The sequence below is a fragment of the Bufo bufo genome, chromosome 3, assembly GCF_905171765.1.
Source record: "Bufo bufo chromosome 3, aBufBuf1.1, whole genome shotgun sequence".
Taxonomy (NCBI): domain Eukaryota; kingdom Metazoa; phylum Chordata; class Amphibia; order Anura; family Bufonidae; genus Bufo; species Bufo bufo.
Genome location: NC_053391.1, coordinates 449,792,698 through 449,817,182, shown reverse-complemented (window position 1 = coordinate 449,817,182; position 24,485 = coordinate 449,792,698). Strand labels below are relative to the sequence as shown.

Here is a 24,485-nt window from a genome sequence, read left to right as displayed (position 1 = left end):
GATTTGGAGCTTTGTATTGGAAAAACTGAGCTCTGACAGCTATAAATATACAACTATAGTATATGCAATAGAAGTGTATAATGAAAACCGGCACTCTACATCTGGCGGTAATGCTTAAAGAGCAATGTAGACAGATAGGATGATAAAAATATGCATTTATTGGTTATCTAAGATATCTATAGATAACCAATAAATGCATATTTTTATCATCCTATCTGTCTACATTGCTCTTTAAGCGTTCCCGCCAGATGTAGAGTGCCGGTTTTCATTATACACTTCTATTGCATACCTTCCTTCTCTGATTGGGTGAATCAGTCTAAACCTAGAGCACCTAGACATTGTATTGGTCAGGTGAGCCACCAGCAACCCACTTTTTTCTGCTAACTATAATATATGGTATATTAATCAGCAAAGAATTTTGATTGTAAAAATATGTTAAGAGGTGGAGATGCACTTTAAATTATTGTAAAACACCTCACAAATCCTAAAAATTTATTTTTGTTAAAGGACTTATTTTTATATAATGAGTTTGGTGCATCAAATCAAATAATCCTTCTTTTGACAAGTTTTAAAAAAAAAACTTTAAACCACAATGCAGAGAATTGAATTAGAAGGATGACATACTTTGCTTACTTTACTGCAAACTCAAGTATTCCCATGTACAATAATGAATAAACATGAGCTAACTACACTTGACATTGATTAATGTACAATAATTAGATTTCCTTTCTCTTACAGTTCCTTGAGCTATGATTCACATAGTTATCCTTAAGTTTCTGGTATCATCTTTCTTCAAACAGAACAAATTTAATAAAGCAGAGTAGCGGTCCTTTTACATGGGAGATTACAGCCCCGAACAAGTCAATTTAGCCACAAGGCTAGCTACAAAGTGAATGGAGTATGAATAATAGTTTATATAACTGTTCATGCCCCCCCTCCAATTCAGTTTGCAAATTGCTGGCGAAAGCAGCTTTGGCATTTCTGGGGCCCCAAGTAAAGTTATGCCTGGAGAACCCTGTTACACCGCAAAGCTCTGCCCTGTAGCACTGCTAAGCACACAGCATGTTGCCACCTTATGTGCATTCAACACAAAATAAAGCCTCCTTATGTGCCCCCAATACAATATGGTGCTCCTTTCTGTGTCTCCTAGCACAATATGGTGCTCCTTTATGTGTCTCCTAGCACAATATGGTGCTCCTTTATGTGTCTCCTAGCACAATATGGTGCTCCTTTCTGTGTCTCCTAGCACAATATGGTGCTCCTTTATGTGTCTCCTAGCACAATATGGTGCTCCTTTATGTGTCTCCTAGCACAATATGGTGCTCCTTTCTGTGTCTCCTAGCACAATATGGTGCTCCTTTCTGTGTCTCCTAGCACAATATGGTGCTCCTTTATGTGTCTCCTAGCACAATATGGTGCTCCTTTATGTGTCTCCTAGCAGAATACTGTGCTCCTTTTTGTGTCTCCGAGCACAATATGGTGCTCCTTTATGTGTCACCTAGCACAATATGGTGCTCCTTTATGTGTCTCCTAGCACAATACTGTGCTCCATTATGTGTCTCCTAGCAAAATATGGTGCTTCTTTAGTATCTCCAAAATGAATACTCAACCAGCCTACATTCTCACAAAGAAGGGAGCAGATTTCTCACTGCAGATCTGCTCTGGTCTGTCTGATGGCTAGGCGCAGCAGGTGCAATAACGTCACTTTACCAGGCCTGCCAGCGCCACATTACTGGTCGCAGAGTAATTGATGGAGCAGACAGCTTGTCAACTTGTATTCAACTGTATTTGTGTCCTGAGGATGCAGATGAAATTAGTGCCACGGTCAGGAGAACCTAGCTGCCAGGGGACCCCCTGATCTCTGGAGCCACATGCAACTGGATGCTCTGTGTGGTGTCCAAATCCGCCCCTGATTTCTGCAGCACATCCTTGCTTGCACAGGGTGATGTCAATCTTTGTTGCCTACATCAAACAATTGTTTGTGCTCGTTTGTCAGGTGATCAGTGGAACATTTATACAGGGCAATTATTGGAAATGAGCACTTGTATGAACTTTGTTTCTGGTATTTGCCTCCATCATCCTTGGGTGTAAAAGACCCTTCGTTAACTTACCGGTTTCCTGTTATTACTGGCAACATATCAGTAGAGGAGTTTGATATGGCCTGTGTGACTTTGAAAGTTACATTCCTCAAGTCCAAGATCCCCAAATTCATATCTTCAAGCATAGCCAGCTCTTCTCCTAAAGATAAAGTTGGGCAAAAGCTGTGTTAAATTCTGCAATCCAATCACCCTAACATATATTTTGCATAGTTTACAGAGATTATGTGATGGAAACAAACCTTCCCAGTTCTGCAACAATGTTCTGACTGAAGTGGCCCAAACCTAACAGAAGTCAGTGACAATTCCCCAATGTACCACATCTTTTACCATCTCTTAGGATATTATAAATGCAGTCATTGAAGCTATGCTTAACAAACAGTAAGTGGAATGATGAAATCTTCTCATATTTCCAGATTTCAGATTCATGGGCTAAGTGCTATCCCCCAACCATATTAATGGACTGAAACAAGACACCAATACAACATTGTCATCCTACACAACACTCACCATATGTACTGAGAAGACTTTCAAACTGTGCCAGAAGACCGATAGTGTATAGCTGGCGCAGGAAACCGTCATCATGCAGACAATTCCTTAGCTTGATAATGAAACCACAGATCAGGGCTGTCAACTAAACAGATAAACAGGTTAAAGGAACAAGATTTACAACTACATGTTAAGTTAATTCTTAGAAAACATACACATTAGGCTGATGGTTGATCAGCTGTTGAATGAATGATCATTTGGTGAATGATTGTTCCACTGACGCAGTCAATTAGTCCACGTTGGCTATAGCAGTAATTTAAACTGTCTTTACATGTTCAATGACACTGGATGAGGGATGAACAATCTTTCTGGGAACATTTCTTCAAACAAAGATTATTTGTGGATTATAAACTATCATACAAAATTTTTAAACCCAGCCAACTTCTTTATAGATGATGAGGGTCTGTCATCAGCAACTAAAGCAGGCCATGTAGATTCAATAGCTGCTGGCAGAAGAATTAAAGCTATGCTTATCAAACAGCTTATCTCTGGGGAGAACAAGATGATCAGGTGAAAATATTCAGCTCACCCAATCCTTCTCCCCCCTGACATCATTTCTAAGAGGGAGAGTCAGGAGCACCCCATACAAATTAGACTAATGTGGTGTTCAATAGACAATACACTAAAGTGTATGAGGGCCTTTAAATAATCATTCACTCATATCCTCTCGATAGTTCATCAGTACCTGATACCTGGGGGTCCGATACCCAGGACCCCAGCTGTTCAGCTGTTTGAGAAGACACCGATGCTCAAAGTAGCGCATCGGCCTTCTCGTAGCTTAGCCTAGGCCACGTGACCTCAATCACCGGTCACATGACCTAGGTGCAGCTCATACCCATCTCAAACAGCTGATTGTCAGGGGTCCCAGGTGTCAGACACCCACTGAGTCTCCAAAAACTCCTTTAACAAATACTATTTTACCACTACAAAAGCTCTTCCCTTTCAAGGTAACCAGTCACAATGAAAATGTGAATTAATCCTCCGCAAGCAGCATGTTATAGAGCGGGCGAAGCTGAGCATATTGATATATAGTTTTACGGGAAAAGATTCAGTAAAATGTATTTCTAATTTATTCATATATCTGTGCTCATTCTGGTCTTTGAAGTCCAGGAGGCGGTCCTATCAGTGATTGACAGCCTTCCCCCTATGACTGTGTATACAGAGATAGCTGTCAATCACTGATAAGACCGCCTCCTGGACTTTAAAGCCCAGAATGAGCACAGGTATAAATAAATAATACTTTTTACTAAATCAATCTGCTCAGCTCCTCCTGCTCTATAACATGCTGTCTTCAGCTCAGACACCATGTTCAACGTGACAGGTTCCCTTTAAGTTTACACAAGTTCTTAAATTGCACTTCACGAAAACCATGAATACCATGGTATATTGCAACAAATGTAAGTGACACAGGTTATGTAAGAGGCATTTCAATACTAGATGTCTGCTGACCAATAGACCATAAGTGGCTAGGCCAGGTTACATTAATAGGATGACCCTATTAAAGCTGGAATACCTTCAAGAAAACACACAGCAATTACACAGCACTATGCAGGGAGCAGAAGGATGATATCCTTTCAATATACTGTATATATATTATTGGCTAGGCATGTAATAGGACAAGAGAAATCGGGTGATGAATTTGCACATACCGTTTGACAGAAGACAACATCTCTGCGGTACTGAAGACTCAAGCACAAGGCGATTGTTGGAGCACTGTCCTGCATTAACAGAAAGACCATGGCTTTCTTTGCTTTATCACTCATCATGGCAACACAGTCTGTTAGTGTACTCAGTAAGGGGTACAAGGCCTCGCTCCACTCGCCTACAGAAAATCAGAGCTTATTAGTATAAACCGCAAATCTAGACAGAAACCATACTGTACAGTTCAATAACTGCTACCCATAACTATTCCAGTAATGACAGGGGCACGCATAGATACTAGATTATAGAACCTCAAATTCTCGCCCAACTTCTCCTAGAAGCTTTTCCGACATAATATATAGTGTCCATAATCCTGGTAAAACTGACCTTTGATCTGAATGATTCTTTTACATGTATTAGGGGTTCTGGTAGGTTTTGTTGATAGATGATGTATGCTGACAGCAGAGGCTATCATGTACTCTAATACAGCAAACTAGTCAAGAACAGTCCCTTATCTAGGTTTTTTTCATGTAACATATGAAGAGAAAGCTAATTGTCATACACTTTACACAACATAATGAGAGCTGGACATGGCCTCATTTATCAAAAGTCCTTCAAGAAAAACTAACCCCAACCGATTACTGTGTACCTTTCAATTTTCCTAAACAGCTTCAAAAGGTAACTACAAACAAGATGGTGAGATGTTGTAGCGTGTGGTTAGAATTATTTAATTCGTTTTTTAACTTTAAATTTCATTAAATTGGGAAAAAACGTGATTTGAGCAAAATGTGTAAATACATCTTATACTAGGCAAAATGTGTTATCAACACAAGACAGTTAATGGTCCAAATGTATCTGCAGAACACACTGTAGCTTCTCTTGTACTACGTCAGGTCACTAAAGACTGCTGGATGTGAGAACACTAGCCATATAACAGTTAATAAGAATTTATAATACGGCTTCATTCACATGTCAGTGTTTGATCAGTGATTCACACATCTGTGTCAGAGACAAGACGATCAGTGTTTCATCCATGACTGTGTCCGTGAAGGGTCCATGTTTGCTCCATATGTCCATGCTGTGCCCTGCTAGGCTGAAAAGAAAATTTCCAGAACATCTTACAATGGTCTGTGGAAACCACTGACAGAACACAGATGTAATCCGTGTTGTGTCAGTGACTTTTCACTAACTAATATACCTCAATGGGCGTTTTTGGGCCGCATCATGGACCAAAGTAGTGCATGTTTCCTCACTCATGGTCAGTGGAAAAACAAGGTTCTGTCAATAAATACATTAAGATCAATGGATCCATGTGTTGTCCTTGGAGAACATGAGGCACTGACATGTGAATAAGCTCTAAAGCACAATGCTTATTTAATTTAAACCAAATGCTGTTTTATGACTCATACTAAAAATTTTGTACATAATGATCATTGAGACAATACCATACACCATATTTTTGCTGACATCTTCCAAATTTTATTAAAGGGATGGTTCCATCTATGTTTTTATGACATATTTAACAGCCTATATGTGAATAATTAATGTATTTTAAAAAAAAACTCCAAAAAAAACAAATAACAGGTGGATGGTTTTCTGAATATAATTTTTTTAAGTTACTCCATGTATTTTATTACCTGTCCTGGCCCTTTAACGTCCTCTTTGCTTAGCCTTTTAGCATGGCACATAGTCTCGTTTAACTCTCCATTAGCCCATTAATCCAACCAGAGAGCCCCCCCCCTGTAGTGACTCAATTACAGCTTCACACATTACACTAATTAATGTAATACTCTTCTGAGAGCTTCTTTATCTAGATCTATGAAGAGAACAATAGAGCTGTCATATACATCTCCTGTTATCATGAGGATTACCTTGCAGATAACATCTTCTCTCGAGCAGCAGTACACTGACAGTGTACAGTGGATTACCTATCCATATATCTCATTTGTGCTGACTGCTACAAAAGGTTAATGTTTTGTAATTCATTTTCAATGGTATAGCACTGCCAAAATAAAAAACAGCCGAAAATGCCAAAAACATTTTTTTGATGTCAGTTTAAAAAAGATATACCCCTTTCTGATAGAAGTATCCCTTTAACATAAAAATATATATAATCACGGACAAGATCATGATTACTGATTGTACATTTTCATTGACATGAGCAATCTATTACCTATTCAGACCTCTTTACCTCTGGACAGCTGATTTAGACCACTGCAGCTCATCTCAAATTCAAAAGCTACAGTAACCCAGCAAAGCCACTTTCATCTGTGCCATGCTTCTGGCTCCATGCAAAGATTTCGTTCCAGCACCAGCAGCTGCAAGGGGTGTCAGACCCCCACTGATTAGGATACTGATGACATCCTGAGAATACGTCATGGTTATTGGTAGCCTGGATAACCCCTTTTTTTAAAAGTTTTTATGAGTTAGGGGATACCTAATATCTATTAGCTTTTTCCTGGCTCATATGGATCACAGTGTTTTAGGCGTTAAATATACGAGATTGGAATTTTCTTCAGTCCCCGCCAATGGCACAGAAGAACAGCCATCAATCATAGCTGACCTCCTGCTGAGCATAGCTTCTGTGCCTACGCAATAACTGTGAAATACATGTGCAGATTTCATAAAGGGACAATCTTTGGGTGTCTTTATGCATCAGGTTTTGATCTAGTATATGATGCAGTTTTTGAAGCAAATGGTAGGAGTGAGTACAAAAAAAGAATAAAAATTGAATCTTTCCTAAATACTTCCCCTCCCTTTAAGATCCACTCCTGACAAACTTCAAAAACTATGCAGAAAAAAAAAAACATCAAATGAAACATGTGAAAACTCCCTTTAAATTCCTGGTGAATATCATACAATAAACTAAGCATGATTAAATCACTAGAAGCAGCATGATCTGCTGGGACAAAGCTCAAAAGGAGGAAACCATAATTAGTAGGGAACAAAAAGAAGCAATGAATGGAAAGAAGCACATACCTGGTCCAGGCTCTTCAGCACCCGAGCTGCTATCTGCACAGAAATGGAGGGGCAACATGCATGATTAAGGTGCAGCAAATTAAATTTCCAAAAATTTCCAAAAAGAAAAAGAAAATTAACACCTAAGAATTAGCTAGCAAATTAAGTTTAAGCATTATAGTATATAACATAGTACTAAGGGTACTTTCACACTAGCGGTTTTCTTTTCCGGCATAGAGTTCCGTCCTAGGGGCTCTATACCGGAAAAGAACTGATCAGTTTTATCCTAATGCATTCTGAAGGGAGAGCATTCCGTTCAGGATGTCTTCAGTTCAGTCTTTTTGACTGATCAGGCATGCCCAGACCGAAAAAATGTGAAAAAAAAAATGCTGGATCCGTTTTTCCGGAAAGACGGATCCGGCATTTTAATGCATTTGTAAGACTGATGAGTCTCACAAATGCCACATCAGTTGGCATACGTTTTGACGGATCAGGCAGGCAGTTCCGGCAACGGAACTGCCAGCCGGATTCCTCTGCTGCAAGTGTGAAAGTAGCCTTAGCTTGCAAAGGAACATTAGTAGAAAAGCAGGACAGAAGAAGCTTGCAAATATAGTTGTTTATAGCAAGCCAGGATTTAATTCTAGCTGTAGATGCAAGGGAAGTAATCATTAACTCAAAGTTTACCACAACAGACATCATGTTAGCAGTCTTCATAACCTAATGACACCAGTCCATACAGTAGAAGAGCACTGGAGATCTTGGCATCCTAGGACTCCGCATCTGTTACATTCTGGAGCCTTGTACCTTTTTTAATCTACAATAACTTATAACTAGGAAAAAAAGGCAAAACATTTTTTTTACCAGATTTAGAGATAAAAAACTGGGATTGGAGAGGAGTAAAAACCAAATGCCTGCTCTAGTCTAGAACTAGTCATCTGCCTGAAAAATGGTCACTCAACTAAAGGTGAAGCAAGTCTGAAAATGTAGTCAGCTTTCAACTGTTCTGGAATCACAGCGAAAAGTTGAAGTTCTCTGTAGAGTCAGGAGGCAAATACGGGTGGCCATACACCTGTGGAGCTGCTCATCATGGGAAAACAACTGATCTGCAAAGGTTGAGACTGACAGCCAGCAGGATCTGCTGACAAAAGTCACATCCAGTGACCCTACTAGTAATAATATACACATTTCATGTACATGTGGCTTATCTATCAATGGACAATCTATATATTTCTTTAGGAAAGTGTGGTTTTAGTATTGCAAACATAAATTATTAGTATTATACTTATATGTATCTAATTCCACTGGAATCTTGGCCAACCAGCAACAAAGTTTATGGATGACTTGATTCTCTAATTTAAACTGTTCCTGTTTCTGCAACTAAATATTATTTTTTATTTATTTATTTTTTAAGATCACCGGGTCTACTGTACCTAAATCACAGCATCATTTGAGTACGGGACATTAGATCCAGGGTTGGGCTGGGACTCTCAGCCTCAGAGATCACTGGGGTGCTGTGAGGATGGTCTGGGAAATGTGGCTGGCACATGGACCGCATGTTAACCACTTCACATCTGGGCCATTTACCCGCTTCCTGAACAGGCCTTATTTTGCAAATCTGACATCTCACTTTATGTTGTAATAATTTTGGAACACTTTTACTTATCCAAGCCATTCAGAGGTTGTTTTCTCGTGACACATTGTACTTCATGCTAGTCAATTATTTGAGTCAATATATTTCACCTTTATTTATGAAAAAATCCCAAATTTACCAAACATTTAGAAAAATTAGCAATTTTCTAAATTTATATTTCTCTGCTTTTAAAACAGAAAGTGATACCTTATAAAATATTTATTACTTAACATTCCCCATATGTCTACTTCATGTTGGCATCATTTTGGAAATGTCATTTTATTTTTTTAGTACGTTAAAAGGCTTAGAAGTTTAGAAGCAATTCTTAAAATTTTTAAGAAAATTGCCAAAACCCACTTTTTAACCCCTTAAGGACGCAGGGCGTATCGGTACGCCCTATTTCCCGAGTCCTTAAGGACTCAGGGCGTACCGGTACGTCCTACCTTGAAATCGGCATTCCGGCGCCCCAGGGGTAAATCGGAACGGGATTTCGGCATCCCGTAACAATGCAGGGGGGGGGGGGTCATTTGACCCCCCGCATCGACGATCGCAGAAAACCGCAGGTCAATTCAGACCTGCGGTTTTCTGCGTTTCCGGTCCATTCGGGTGTCCTGTGACCCGATGAACCGGAAAAAGACTGCGATCGGTGGCGTAATTTTACACCACCTATCGCAGTCCGAGGATTTGGAGAGGCGGTGCTGGCCCTGGTGCTGAACGCCGCTGTCCAGGGTGCTGATTGGAGCAGGGGAGAGAGGCGCGAGATTCAAACTTCCTGCGCTCCTCTCTCCCCTCCTCTTCCTGTCCAGCACCCTGACCGTGCAGCACCGTCCAGAACGAGCTCCTGTGTCCCCACAATCGGCATCCATCACCCTCCTGCACCCATCGCCCCCCAGGTAGGTTAGGGTCAGTGAGGGAGAGGCACCGTTAGGCAGGGAAAGAAGGGAAAAGTTAGTTAGAAAAAAAAAACACTTTTATTTCCAAACTTTCCTTGATCCATCCATCAGACCCCAGATCCCCCCCTGCCACTTGCCCCCACCACCAGACCCCCACCCCACCCCACCCCCCTTCCCCACCACCAGCCCCCCACCACCAGCCCCCCCCCCTCCCCTGACCACCAGCCCCCTTACCACCACTTTTTTTTTTTCTGCGTGCGCTGACTGGCCGGCACTTTTTAGCGTCCGTCTAGTGTTAGCGCATCGCCCGCCCCACCACCCCACCGACCGCTGATCAGCGTTGTACCGCTGATCAGCAAGTTTGAACTTTTTTTTTCCTAACACTTGCCCTTTCTTTTTTTGCCTTTTTTAGTACGCGAACACCCGTTGCCCCCACACACACGCACATATAATAAAGGTTTCCACACACGCACACATACACGCACACACACCCATGGCCCGCCGGATGTTCTCGGCCGAGGAGGCATACGCCCAGATTGCCTCCGACTCTGAGAGCCCCAGTGAGGATGAGGATGACCCCACGTTCCTTTTATCATCCGCATCCTCCTCATCATCATCTGATGACGATGAGCCACCAAGGCGGCGGAGACGCCGCCAGGCGGAGCCAGGGGCCCCACATGCTAGGGATCCTGTGGCCCACCCTAGTACGAGCCGCCCTGGGGTTCGTACTGGTTTCCCGGCCCACCAAATAAGTCCACCGGAGCCCCCTGCCGATGAACTTAGCTGGTGTCCCCCAGTGGACTTTGAGCCTGAGATTCCGGATTTTGCTGGCAATCCTGGAATCCAGATTCCCACAGTGGGGTTTACTGAAATAGACTATTTTAGTTTTTTTTTCAGTAACCCACTGGTGAATCTGATGGTGGAGCAGACGAATCTGTACGCCCAACAGTTCGTCGCTCAAAACCCAGGCTCATTTTTGGCTAGACCCGGTGGCTGGACGCCGGTCAGTGCAGCCGAGATGAGGACATTTTGGGGCCTCGTGCTGCATATGGGTCTAGTCCAAAAACCCAGTGTCAGGCAATACTGGAGTGGGGACGTCCTATACCAGACCCCACTGTACAGTATAGTCATGACACGTCCCCGGTTTGAGGCCATCCGGAAATGTCTGCATTATTCCGATAATGCAGCATGTCCCCCCGAAGTGATCCTGCCTATGACCGGCTGTACAAGATACGGCCGGTCATCGATCACTTTGGGGCCACATTTCAGCAGGCCTACGTACCTGGAAGGGAGGTCGCGGTTGATGAGTCTCTCGTTGCGTTCAAGGGGAGACTCAGTTTCCGCCAATATATTCCCACAAAGCGGGCGAGGTATGGCGTGAAGCTATACAAAATTTGTGAGAGTACCTCAGGGTACACTTACAAATTTCGTGTGTACGAGGGGCGAGATTCCCGGATTCAACCCCCAGAATGTCCCCCCACTCTGGGTGTTACCGGGAAACTCGTGTGGGACCTTATGTACCCACTGCTGGATAAGGGTTACCACTTGTACGTGGACAACTTTTATACCAGCATTCCCTTGTTCAGGTCCCTTGCCGCCAGATCCACGTTCGCTTGTGGGACCGTGCGGAAAAATCAACGCGGCCTCCCTGCCTACCCCCTCCAGGTACCTATCCCCAGGGGTGAGACCCGTGCACTTACCAGTGGAAACCTGTTGCTGGTCAGGTATAAGGACAAGAGGGATGTCCTTATGCTGTCCACAATCCACGGTAACGGCATCACCCCAGTCCCTGTGCGAGGTACCGCGGCAACGGTCCTCAAGCCCGATTGTATCGTCGCCTACAATCGGTATATGGGAGGAGTTGATCTCTCGGTCAAGTCCTCAAGCCATATAACGCCATGCGCAAAACCCGGGCATGGTACAAAAAAGTTGCGGTCTACTTGGTGCAGGTTGCCATGTACAACTCTTTTGTACTATCCCGAAGCGCTGGCAGCACAGGGACATTCCTCCAATTCTATGAGGCAGTCCTCAAGGACCTGATCTTTTCGGACCGGGAAAGAGCAGGCCGGAGTACCTCGGGAATTGGAGGCGCCCGGATCGTCCCTGGCCAACACTTTCCAGGTGTGGTCCCCCATACTGGAAAGAAGGGACGAACCCAAAAAAAGTGCAGAGTGTGTCGCAGGAGGGGGATACGGAAGGACACCACCACTCAGTGCGACACTTGCCCCGATCATCCGGGCCTCTGCGTTATCGATTGCTTCAGGGAGTATCACACTTCCATGGAGTACTAAATTTTTATAATCCCCAACAGTCCACTAGAGAACATAAAAAACTATGGCTCTCAGACTTTGGAGACACGGAAACATTTTTTTTTTCCCAAAAAAATATTAGTTTTAGTGCAGGCATCCTCAAACTGCGGCCCTCCAGATGTTGTAAAACTATAACTCCCAGCATGCCCAGACAACCTACAGCCATCAGCAGGGCATGGTGGGAATTGTAGTTTTACAACATCTGGAGGGCCGCAGTTTTTAGGATGCCTGCTTAGTGTCTCCAAAGTCTGAGAACCATACATATTGGGCATCGTCGCGTGCGTAAAAGTCGTCGCTATAAAAATAACTTTTGCCCAAACGCCTCGGATGAACGGTGTTAAAAATATAAAATAAAAACGGTGCCAAAACACCCATTTTTGGGCAAAATATCCATTTGAATCCTTTTTGCCGGTAATAAAGCAAGGGTTAACCGCCAAACAAAACTCAATATGTATGGCCCTGATTCTGTAGTTTGCAGAAACACCCCATATGTGGTCGTAAATGGCTATATAGCCGCACGGCAGGGCATAGAACGAAGGGAACTCCATATGGTTTCTAGAAGGCAGATTTTGATGGACAGTTTTTTTTTTGACACCATGTCCCATTAGAAGCCCCCCCTGATGTAGCCTAGACTAGAAACTCCAAAAAAGTGACCCCATCTAAGAAACTACACCCCTCAAGGTATTCAAAAGTTACTTTACAAACTATGTTAACCCTTTAGGTGTTCCACAAAACTAAATAGCGAATGTAGAAACAATTTTAGAATTTTTTTTTTGTTACATTGCCTCAAAAAAGAGTAATATAGAGCAACCAAAAATCATATTTACCCCTAAAATAGTCCCAAAACAACAACCACCTTATCCCGTAGTTTCCTAGATGGGGTCACTTTTGTGGAGTTTCTACTCTAGGGGTGCATCAGGGGGCTTGAAAGGGTACATGGTGTAAATAAACCAGTCCAGCAAAATCTGCCTTCCAAAAACCATATGACGTTCCCCTTCTTCTATGTCCTGCCGTTTAGCCAAATAGTAGTTTACGACCACATATGGGGTGTTTCTGCAAACTACAGAATCGGGGCAACCCATTTTGAGTTTTGTTTGGCAGTTAACCCTTGTTTTACTCCTGGAAAAAATTGATTATTTTGGAAAATTTTCCAAAAAATAGAAATTTCAAAATTGTTTCTCCATCTGCCATCAACTCTTGTGGAACACCTAACGGGTTAACAAAGTTTGTAAACCCAGTTTTGAATACCTTGAGGGGTGTACTTTCTTAGATGGAGTCACTTTTTTGAAATTTCTATTCTAGGGGTGCAACAGGGGGCTTCAAATGGGACATGGTATAAACAAAACCAGTCCTGCAAAATCTGCCTTCCAAAACCCATATGGTGTTCCCCTCCTTCTATGTGCTCCCGTTCGGCCAAACAGTAGTTTACGACCACATATGGGGTGTTTCTGCAAACTACAGAATCGGGGCAACCCATTTTGAGTTTTGTTTGGCAGTTAACCCTTGTTTTACTCCTGGAAAAAATTGATTATATTGGAAAATTTTCCAAAAAATAGAAATTTCAAAATTGTTTCTCCATCTGCCATCAACTCTTGTGGAACACCTAAAGGGTTAACAAAGTTTGTAAACCCAGTTTTGAATACCTTGAGGGGTGTACTTTCTTAGATGGAGTCACTTTTTTGAAATTTCTATTCTAGGGGTGCAACAGGGGGCTTCAAATGGGACATGGTATAAACAAAACCAGTCCTGCAAAATCTGCCTTCCAAAACCCATATGGTGTTCCCCTCCTTCTATGTGCTCCCGTTCGGCCAAACAGTAGTTTACGACCACATATGGGGTGTTTCTGCAAACTACAGAATCAGGGCAACCCATTTTGAGTTTTGTTTGGCAGTTAACCCTTGTTTTACTCCTGGAAAAAATTGATTATATTGGAAAATTTTCCAAAAAATAGAAATTTCAAAATTGTTTCTCCATCTGCCATCAACTCTTGTGGAACACCTAAAGGGTTAACAAAGTTTGTAAACCCAGTTTTGAATACCTTGAGGGGTGTACTTTCTTAGATGGAGTCACTTTTTTGAAATTTCTATTCTAGGGGTGCAACAGGGGGCTTCAAATGGGACATGGTATAAACAAAACCAGTCCTGCAAAATCTGCCTTCCAAAACCCATATGGTGTTCCCCTCCTTCTATGTGCTCCCGTTCGGCCAAACAGTAGTTTATGACCACATATGGGGTGTTTCTGCAAACTACAGAATCGGGGCAACCCATTTTGAGTTTTGTTAGGCAGTTAACCCTTGTTTTACTACTGGAAAAAATTGATTATATTGGAAAATTTTCCAAAAAATATAAATTTCAAAATTGTTTCTCCATCTGCCATTAACTCTTGTGGAAGACCTAAAGGGTTAATAAAGTTTGAAAAAACAGTTTTGAATACCTTGAGGGGTGTAGTTTCTAGAATGGGGTCATTTTTGGGAGGTTTCTATTATCTAAGCCTCACAATATGACTTCAAACCTGAACTGGTCCATAAAAAGTGGGATTTTGAAGATTTCTGAAAATTTCAAAATTTGCTTCTAAACTTCTAAGCCTTGTAACATCCCCAAAAAATAAAATATCATTCCCAAAATGCTACAAACATGAAGTAGACATATGGGGAATGTAAAATCATCACAATTTTGGGGGGTATTACTATGTATTACAGAAGTAGAGAAACTGAAAGTTTGAAATTTGCTAATTTTTCTAAATTTTTGGTAAAAATTGTATTTTCTTATGCAAAAAAATTAACTTTTTTGACCCAATTTTAGCAGTGTCATGAAGTACAATATGTGACGAAAAAACAATCTCAGAACGGCCTGGGTAAGTCAAAGCGTTTTAAAGTTATCAGCACTTAAAGTGACAGTGGTCAGATTTGCAAAAAATGGCCAAGTCCTTAAGGTGAAATAGGGCCGAGTCCTTAAGGGGTTAAGGACCAGTTCAGGTCTAAAGTCACTTTGTGGGGCTTACATAGTGGATACCCCCATAAATGACCCCATTGTAGAAACTACACCCCTCAAGTAACTTAATTCATTACAATAAAAAAATCTAAACTAAGTATGCTGACATGGAGAGCGGCGCCCAGGGATCTCCCTGCACTTACTATTATCCCTGGGCGCCACTCCGTTCTCCCGGTATAGGCTCCGGTAGCTTCAGATTTTCGGCGCAACTGGGAGGAGCCTGCTCTTGTTCTCCTGGGCATCTCCTTCTCCCAGGCTGTAGTGCTGGCCAATCGCAGCACTCAGCTCATAGCCTGGGAGAAAAAAACATCTCAGGCTATGAGCTGACTGCTGCGATTGGCCAGCACTCCAGCCTGGGAGAAGGAGACGCCCAGGAGAACAAGAGCAGTCTCCTCATGGTTGAGCTGAAGATACCGGAGCCTATACCGGGAGAACGGAGCAGCGCCCAGGGATAATAGTAAGTGCAGGGAGATCCCTGGGCGCCGCTCTCCATGTCTGTATAGTTAGTTTCGATTTTTTATCGTAATGAAAGGTCCTCTTTAAGAACGATTTTACAAACTTTGTTAACCCTTTAGGCGTTCCACAATAATTAAAGGAAAATGGAGATCAAATTTTAAAATTTCACTGTTTTGGCAGATTTTCCATTTTAATCCCATTTTTTCTTTAACACATCGATGGTTAACAGCCAAACAAAACTCAATATTTAATACCCAGATTCTGCGGTTTACAGAAACACCCCACATGTGGTCATAAACTGCTGTATGGGCACACGGCAGGGCGCAGAAGAAAAGGAGCGCCACATGGTTTTTAGATTCCATGTCCCATTTGAAGCCCCCCTGATGCACCCTTATAAAAGGTGACCCCATTTTGGAAACTAGGGGATAAGGTGCCAGTTTTATTGGTACTATTTTTGGGTACATATGATTTTTTGATCATTTTTGATCATTCATTATAACACTTTATGGGGCAAGGTGACCAAAAAATTGGTTGTTTTAGCACAGTTTTTATTTATTTATTTTTACAGCGTTCACCTGAGGGGTTCGGTCAAGTGACATTTTTATAGAGCAGATCGTTACAGACGTGGCGATACCTAATATGTATACTTTTTCTTATTTATTTAAGTTTTACACAATAATAGCATTTTTGAAACAAAAGAATTATGTTTTAATGTGTCCATGTTCTGAGAGCTATAGTTTTTTTTATTTTTTAAACGATTTTCTTATGTAGGGGCTCATTTTTTGCGGAATGAGGTGGCGGTTTTATTGGTACCATTGTGTGGGACATACACCTTTTTGATCACTTAGTGTTGCACTTTTTGTGATGTAAGGTGACGCGGCAATACCAAATATGTCTATTTTATTTAATTTTTTCTATTTTTAACATTTTCTTTTATTCCTTACTTGGGGAATTTTTTTTTTACATGTGAAACCTTTTTTTTTATTTAAATTTTTTAACACTTTTTTTATTTTACACTTTTAATCCCCGATAAGGTCATACAAGACCTCTGGGCAGGGCCGGCTTTATCATAAGGCAGCCCAAGCGGCTGCTTGAGGGCGCAGAGAAGGGGGGCGGCAAACAATTAACTTGCACTTGCCCCGCAGGCCGGCCGCCACCCCCCGAGCCCTCACCGTCTCAGTCACAGAGCGAGCGGCACGCAGCCACGAGACCCTGGTGTATTTAAATCTCATTTAGCATGTCTATAAGAAAAGTTTCTCCTGGGATTCAAACTCACGACCTTTCAGATCAGAGGCAAGGCACTTACCCACACAGCTATGAGAGCTGTATAGCCAGTTACCTAAAAATGTGAAATGATGGGGGGGGGGGGGGGGGGGGGCAAGAAATGGACATGAATCATGAGGGGCAGAAATGTGAAATGATGGGGGGGGCGCCAAAATGTAGATTCGCTTGTGTTGACAAAAATCCTTGCACCGGCCCTGCCTCTGGGGGACATTTAACTTCACTTTTTTTTTTCCCTGTTGATTTCTCCTGTACCTGGGGCTGACATAGTAGCCCCAGTTACAGGGGAAATACATCCCCCAGAGAGGCTGTACAGCCTCAGTGCAGGGCTGATCGAGGTCTCTGAAAGACCTCACAGCTCCTGCACTCTCCCGGCCCCGGCGGTCACATGACCACCGGGCCGGGACAGGAAGCGCATAGTGCTTCCTGCAATGTATACACAGCGCTCGGTGAGCACTGTGTATACAGTGATCTAGAAGGACGGGACACCTGGGCACTGTCCCTGCCTTCTCTAAGGGTTGCCCTGCTGTCACTGACAGCGGGCAACCCGATCTGCAGCTGCACGATTAGCGTGCAGCTGCAGTCTCTGAATGGACGTTTTAAAACGTCCATTCAGAGACAGAGAACCACCTTCCGGACGTTTATAGTCTATGGGCGGACGGGAGGTGGTTAAAGACCACGCATGGCCATGTGAAAAAGTCTTAGGAAAACATTGGAGATAAAAGTTATCTGGCTCTTTTTTCAGCCTACAAAAAGTGAAAGTACTGAAAGAATAAGACTAAGACTGACTACGGCTTTTATCATGCTCTGTAACTGTTCAGATGTTTTACATGTACTGCTCATGGGCCCTAAGATAACAGAGTGCACAGAAAACGTGGAGCAACTGCCCATAGCTACCAATGACGTCACTGCTCTCACTTTTAGGCTACATGCACACGACCGTGCCATTTTTTGCGGTCCGCAAACCGCGGATCCGCAAAACACGGAAGCCACCCGTGTGCCTTTCACAAATTGCGGGAACGGGCGGCCCATTGTAGACATGTCTATTCTTGTCCGCAAAACGCACAAGAATAGGACATGCTATATTTTCTTTGCGGGGCCACCGAACGGTGCAACGGATGCGGACAGCACACTGAGTGCTATCTGCATCTTTTGCGGCCCCATTGAAGTGAATGGGTCCGCACCCGAGCAGCAAAAACTGCGGCTCGGATGCGGACCTGAAAAACGGTTGTGTGCATGAGGCCTTATTAAAGAAGGCATAAAACAAATAAGACCTTGCATCTGATTGGTTGCTGTAGGCAACTGCTCATTCTTCTCCTGCACTAGTTTTGATAAATCTCCCCATGTACTGTATATTCATATACTGCTATACAATGCCAAAAAATCCTGGGTATGGTAGGTGTAGTCATTACAAAGTACTGCAATCTAGACAATCTGAACTACTTTAACCCCTTGTTAGTGCACTTTACACAAAAAAGTACCTGAATACTAACAGCACACATAGAGAAATACACAGTATGTTCAAACATATGAAGAAGACACATCTCAAGCACGCGTGCACACAATATTTACAGCAAGAAAATGAGATAACCGCAATACCAGAACTGACCACATGTGGAAAGCTCACAGACATGTATAATCAGGCTTTTCTGTCTACTGCGTTGTCGAATTGCTTGTTAAGTTATCTATTCACATCATGTTGTCAGGTCAACATCCGATACTAACATGATTAATTATTATTACAGATTTTTGTGTTTTTATTTTTTTATTTTACAGACAAAAATGTCATTGTATGAAAATCAAAAGGGGTTATCCAGGTCTTAAATACTGATAATCTAGCCCTGTGCTTGCTATTGCAGCTCAATCCCAGTCACTTCAATAGGACTGGGCTGCAGAGAGGCCATGTGACCAGTGGATGTGAAGTCATAGATCGAGAAAAAAAGGCTACAGCACTCACCCATGTGCTGTGGCCCCTTGGGACAGCTGATCAGGGGTGCCGGGTGTCAGCCCCTCGCACCGATCTGATATTGATGGCCTATCTATATTTGAGTCCTGGAAATCCCCTTTAAAGGGATTCTGTCACCTCGTTTTCGGTTATAGAGATGCGGACATGCACGGCTAGATCGCCGCTAGCATGTCTGCAATATACCGGTCCTATAGCGCTGTGTCCTTTTATTTTGTTTAAAAAATGATTTTAGAGATATGTAAATGAGTCTTGTAAGGTGCCCAAGGGGCTGTACGAACCTTCCTGGTGCCCAGCCACGCCCCCCTGTGAAGGAGCCCAGCACCGCCTATGTCCTCCGAATCTCCTCCTTTCGTCACAGTTAGATTGACGAAAGGAGGAGATTCGGAGGACATAGGCGGTGCTGGGCTCCTTCACGGGGGCGTGGCTGGGCACCAGGAAGGTTCGTACAGCCCCTTGGGCACCTTACAAGGCTCATTTACATATCTCTAAAATCCTTTTTTTAACAAAATAAAAGCACACGCCCTATAGGACCGGTATATTGCGGACATGCTACCGGCGATCTAGCCGTGCATGTCCGCATCTCTATAACCGAAAACGAGGTGACAGAATCCCTTTAATACACCAATACATTCAGATTTAATACCAGTATTACATGTCTGTGCTACTAGTTTTGAGGCTCACTCAAGCCAGTCTGGTATTGTCAAGTCAGTGATGAAGGAGCAAGGATGCGGAGGAGAAAACCCACAACCATACGCACTTGTCAACTGGGAAGGATGGCATGCAGTAGATGATGGAGATGATGTGGGTGACAACACAGCCTCGTCATCTGAGGCTTCTGGGTTTATCCAGTAGGCTCTCCTTCTCTCATTACCTTTCTTGCTAGTACAGCTTATCTCGCATTGGAAGACATCTTCACAGCTGTCACTATGTAAGCGCTCTTTCTGGAGAAGCTTGTCTACCCTCTGAATAATGCACTCCAGGCTCTTCTCAACATTTGACCACACTTTCTCCTAAAAACAACAGAAATTTTGTAGTAATTGCTATCGGTAACACTTATCATGGAGTAAGAAAAAGTTTCAAATGATAGTGCACTGCATATTTGCTCCACAATATGCAACTTTTTGATCTTCTTGACACTTGCGCGGGGGGGTGGGGGTGACTTAATAGGAGGCCTACCACAGCACAAGTCTACGTCAGCCCCTAGCTGGTGCAGACTTAAGTTTCTGGCACACAGAGGCATCTGCCTCTTAATAAATCAGGTGCACCTCACTCTGGCACAGACGGCATCAAGATTGGCGTATTGAAACGTCAGCCTTGATAAATCTCCCCCAGTATCTATTTGAATCAGACCTACTGGAACCAACAGTAATCAGAGCACAATGCAGATTTTGCAATGGAGTTATTTAAAGTGACATAGCACCCTGAAAAAAAACCCATCTGATATATCATAGCAACATATCAAAAGTTTTGATCTGTGGCGGGGATCCAAGTGTTGAGACTCCGAGAGAGAGAGTGAGCATGTGGGAGTCTCAGCCCTCACCCCCAAAACGATCAAAATTTTTGACATGTCTCTACGACATATGGTGTACTTTAATGGTTTACTCACACCATGTTTGGTGTGTATGGTCAAGCATATACATAGGAAAACACTCCCAATGTATATGCTGAGCGGGTAAATAGACCACTATAGATCTACCAGATGCCAATCGGTTACAGGTAGTGCTGCGACCCCTTTATTCTGAAGATCAGTGGAGTCTCAATAGTCGTTATGCCATCAATTGTAATGGTGGGAAAATGCCTTCAATAGTTACAGAAGTGAAAATATCATGTCTTTACAAACATAAGGTAGATATAATGTAAAGTACCACTGCAAAAAAAAAAAGCATTCAGGGGTGACAAGTTATATATATATATATTGCAAACCTAGAAAACGTGTCACCTCGCTTTACAATTATTTCCCAAAAGTTGTGTTATGGGTTTTGGTTATCCAGAAATTCAGCCCTCTCGCCAGTCGTAGTAGAGTCAATGAAGAATAGAGCCATCTCCAGTAATTGTATAACTGCTGGGGCAGACAGCTTTTCCAGTAATCAATATGCACTATGTTTTGTCCATTTAGCCTTCACTAAACTGTATGGTCAGTAATTTAAGCTGCCTGTCTGCTTCACTGGAGCCAAAGACAGTCACTGTCTGCTTTATAGTCAAAGCAGATCAGTCCTATAAACCCTTACTGGTAAATTTTCTCTGGACACAATCATTGTGTGTAAAGCGAAAAAATAAAATAAAAATAAAAATTATACACCGGAAACTAAAAGGTAGTTTTGCTTTGAATTCTCAGAATTAAAGGGGTATTCCGGTTAGATTAAGCTATCCTCTATCCACGGGCTAGGGGATAACTGTTAGTTCGGTGGGGGTACTACCACTGGGACCCCCATTGTTTACAAGAATGGGGACCTTGTACCGCCGGCAGCCCCCCTGAAATGAACGGAGTGGCCGGTATCACACCGATCTAATAGTTAACCCCTATCCTGTGGATAGAGGATAACATAATCTAATCGGAATACCCCCTTAATCCTCATGCACACTGCAAAATACAATGAGCGGCAGTGTGCATCCCGCAATTTTCACACGACCCAGCGTCAAAATGCCTATTCTTGTCTGTAAAACGGACAAGAATAGGACATATTCTATTTCTATGTGTGCTGTCCGCCTATTTGGTGGCCCCATTGAAATAAATGGGTCTGCATGCAATTGGCCAAAAATGTGATCGGCTGCAGAAAAAATACAGTCGTATGAATGAGGCCTTAGTTAGGAACCATGCACTAAACATTGGTGAAGATGAAAAAAAAAGGACTTCACTGAAAGGTTAAAGGAGCAGACCCGTGCAGACAGGCCCTGTCCATATGCCCTATTAGGACATTCGGACATCACTAGGGACACCCCTCTGTGAGCGTGAGGGCTGCTCCCACTGTAGTGGACCTGGCCAGTCCACACATTCCAAGGGTGGGAATGCACTGAAATGCCCACCATGTAATGCTACATTCTCCAGTCAGTGGCCACAGCAAGTGAAATGTCTGACCGGAAAAAACACCAACTGTCATTAGAAAAGGGGATGATTCATGAGACAACCCCTTTAAGACAGCACAATACATTAGTAACATGTTTCTCACCCATTCCTCCTCGTGCCAATCCACCTGCAGAGATGACCTACTGTTTCTTCCTGTCCACCGTGCCATCAGAGTATCCTGGTCATTTCTCAGCACTACTTGGTCGGCATCTCCTGATGTAGGAGAGGCTTTGGAGGCGATGTAGTCTGGCCGAGCAGCATTGAGTCCGTGTATTGCATTGGCTAACAGTTTGCAGTCACATACAGTGACAAGCTGTCTTGTCTGTGCACAATAGAAGAATAATGGCATACAACAATCCATTAGTGTTTATATAATATGAACAATGCGCTCTCTCTATACCATACTGTACTCCCAGCTCCCAATCGTTCTTTCCTTAAAGACGTTGTCCAGGATTAGAAAAACATGAGTGCATTCTTCCAAAAACAGCACCACCCCTGTCCACGGGTTGTGTCTGGTACTGCAGCTCAGCTGCACTGGAGTCAATGGGGCAGAGCTGCAATACAAGACACAACCTGTGGACAGGGGTGGTGCTGTTTTTGGGAGAAAGCAGCCATGTTGTACTGGACAAGCCCTTTATATTTTCTGCCACCGTACCGGCCCAGACTCCCTTGTTTACACAGGCAGCGCTGCACCGGACCTGAGTGCAGTATAATGGCGCTTATACACAGAGTAATGGCTGCAAAGTAGTCTGCATTACTACGCCAGACCACCAACAGTGAATACACCCCATGGGCTTCTAAAGTGTGAAAAAGACTTAAAGATTTTACTGAAACCTTAAAGGGGTTGTGCAAGAATGGCTGGACCTGTAAAGGGAAGATTACTTATCTACTGCTGGGAAGCAGGTAAATAAGCTTTCCTTTACAGGTCTGACCTTCCCCACCACATTCTTGGACAACGCCTTGAACAGTGGCGTAGCTAAAAATGACTGGGCCCCACAGCAAATTTTTGAATGGGGCCCCCCTCCCCCAGTAATTTTTTCGCAACCCCTTCCATTCATGCCGCCCCCATTTCTGTGGCTAGTAAAGATCTCTCTCTCAGAGCTGTCACTGTATATAATTTCATTGTGTAATACTGTTGAGGGGGCCCTGACAAAATGTTTTAGTCCTCCTCCTCCTGGATGGGCCCCTTCTGGGTCAGGGCCCCAAAGCAGCCGCTTCCCCTGCTTCCCCTATAGCTACGCCCCTGGCCTTGAATGTGAAGTCTGATACAGCAATTTGCAAGCAGCTTATTTCAGAAATGCATAAAAGGAACAAAATTAGCTGGAGAATGATAAGGGGTAAAGGAGATTTATATGTCTACGGTTGGAAACGTGAAACATACAACCTGAAGAAAATCGAAATTCCTCACCTTATCTGCTAAAATGGCAAGTGTCCTCTCAATGCCATTGGCCGATCGGTCCTTTGCCGCTCTGGAGAGCCTCTCTGCATAATAACTGACCTGCGTCTTCAGGGTATTAATGTGGGCGATGATCTCCTTGGCTCGGATGATATCTTGGGGTATGTAAACAATGGACTGGGGGCAAGCTGTCGTGCTGGAAATGAAGAATACCCCATACAGGGAGGAAAAATTACCACCACGCAAGCAGTACAATGAATGCATACAATGAATGACTGTGATACATGACTCAGAGAGTGGAAGATGCTTGTTACTTGATGTGGTCTGCTTGGGATTAAAGGGGTGGTCCAGTTTGTTTTTTTAACAGACCCCTGCACTGTGTTATATCTGCTGCAAAAAATCGTCACCTGCATCTTGGCACCCCATTATGGTTTCCTCTCACCTTGGCTCCCTTCAGCAGTCTTCTGATTCCCGTCCTGTAGACTTCCAGACGGGATCAGGTGCGCCACTACAGCCATGACTGGCCCCGGTGGTGACATGTGACCCAGCAGCGGGGACACGTCACCACTGAGTCCTGTCATTAGCTGTAGTGGCGCACACGTGACCCTGTCCGTTCTGATGTTTACAGTCACCTGAAGGGAGGCAGAAGGAAGCAACTGGTATCTGGTATGAGTTTTTGAACAGGTACAACACAGTGCAGAGGTCTGTTAAAGGGCATCTATCAGCAGATTTGTACCTGTGAAACTGGCTGACCTGTTTCATATGCACGTGGCAGCGGAAGGCGTCTGTGTTGGTCCCTTCTTCATATGTGCCCACCATTGCTTTGATTGACAGGCCATGCAGTGAAAACATAATCACATCTGCCTGGTCCTGTCAATCAAAGTGCAGAGGGCGCAGCAGTTACAGAGAGAACAGAGACTCTAGGTGTAATGGTAACGCCCCCGTTGCTCCTAGAGACTAATTTGCATATATTAAAACATAATTTTTCTCAGCAATGTGGGCACATATGAACATGGGACCAACACACGCCTTCAGCTGCCAAGTGCCCATGTAACAGGTCAGCCAGTATCATAGGTACAAATCTGCTGACAGGTGCCCTTTTAAGTCTTTATATCATGTTCTTAAAAGATGATCGATAATGAATACATTTTATCAAACGCAAAAAAAAAGTTGATTACTGTAACACTATAAAAAAAACATTGTCTCCGCTGTATGTCCTTCACCTCAGCAACTATGGAAAAAGCAAAACCAGGGAG

At 43.2% G+C, this 24,485-nt stretch overlaps 1 protein-coding gene across 8 annotated transcripts in view; it reads right to left on the bottom strand.

Moving 5' to 3' along the window:
• Window positions 1–24,485, bottom strand: part of INPP4A (inositol polyphosphate-4-phosphatase type I A) — a 169,900-nt gene that overhangs the window by 19,819 nt on the left and 125,596 nt on the right. For 4 of the 8 annotated variants that reach the window (XM_040425107.1, XM_040425111.1, XM_040425108.1 and 1 more), the window contains 7 exons: window positions 23,242–23,425; window positions 21,937–22,155; window positions 19,527–19,779; window positions 7,266–7,298; window positions 4,295–4,467; window positions 2,607–2,730; window positions 2,112–2,238 (listed from right to left, as the gene is read on the bottom strand). In XM_040425107.1, the coding sequence (XP_040281041.1) occupies window positions 2,112–2,238; window positions 2,607–2,730; window positions 4,295–4,467; window positions 7,266–7,298; window positions 19,527–19,779; window positions 21,937–22,155; window positions 23,242–23,425 (1,113 nt within the window). The remainder of the gene's footprint in view (window positions 1–2,111; window positions 2,239–2,606; window positions 2,731–4,294; window positions 4,468–7,265; window positions 7,299–19,526; window positions 19,780–21,936; window positions 22,156–23,241; window positions 23,426–24,485) is intronic. The other 4 variants (XM_040425112.1, XM_040425113.1, XM_040425114.1 and 1 more) reach the window with 2 other exon arrangements.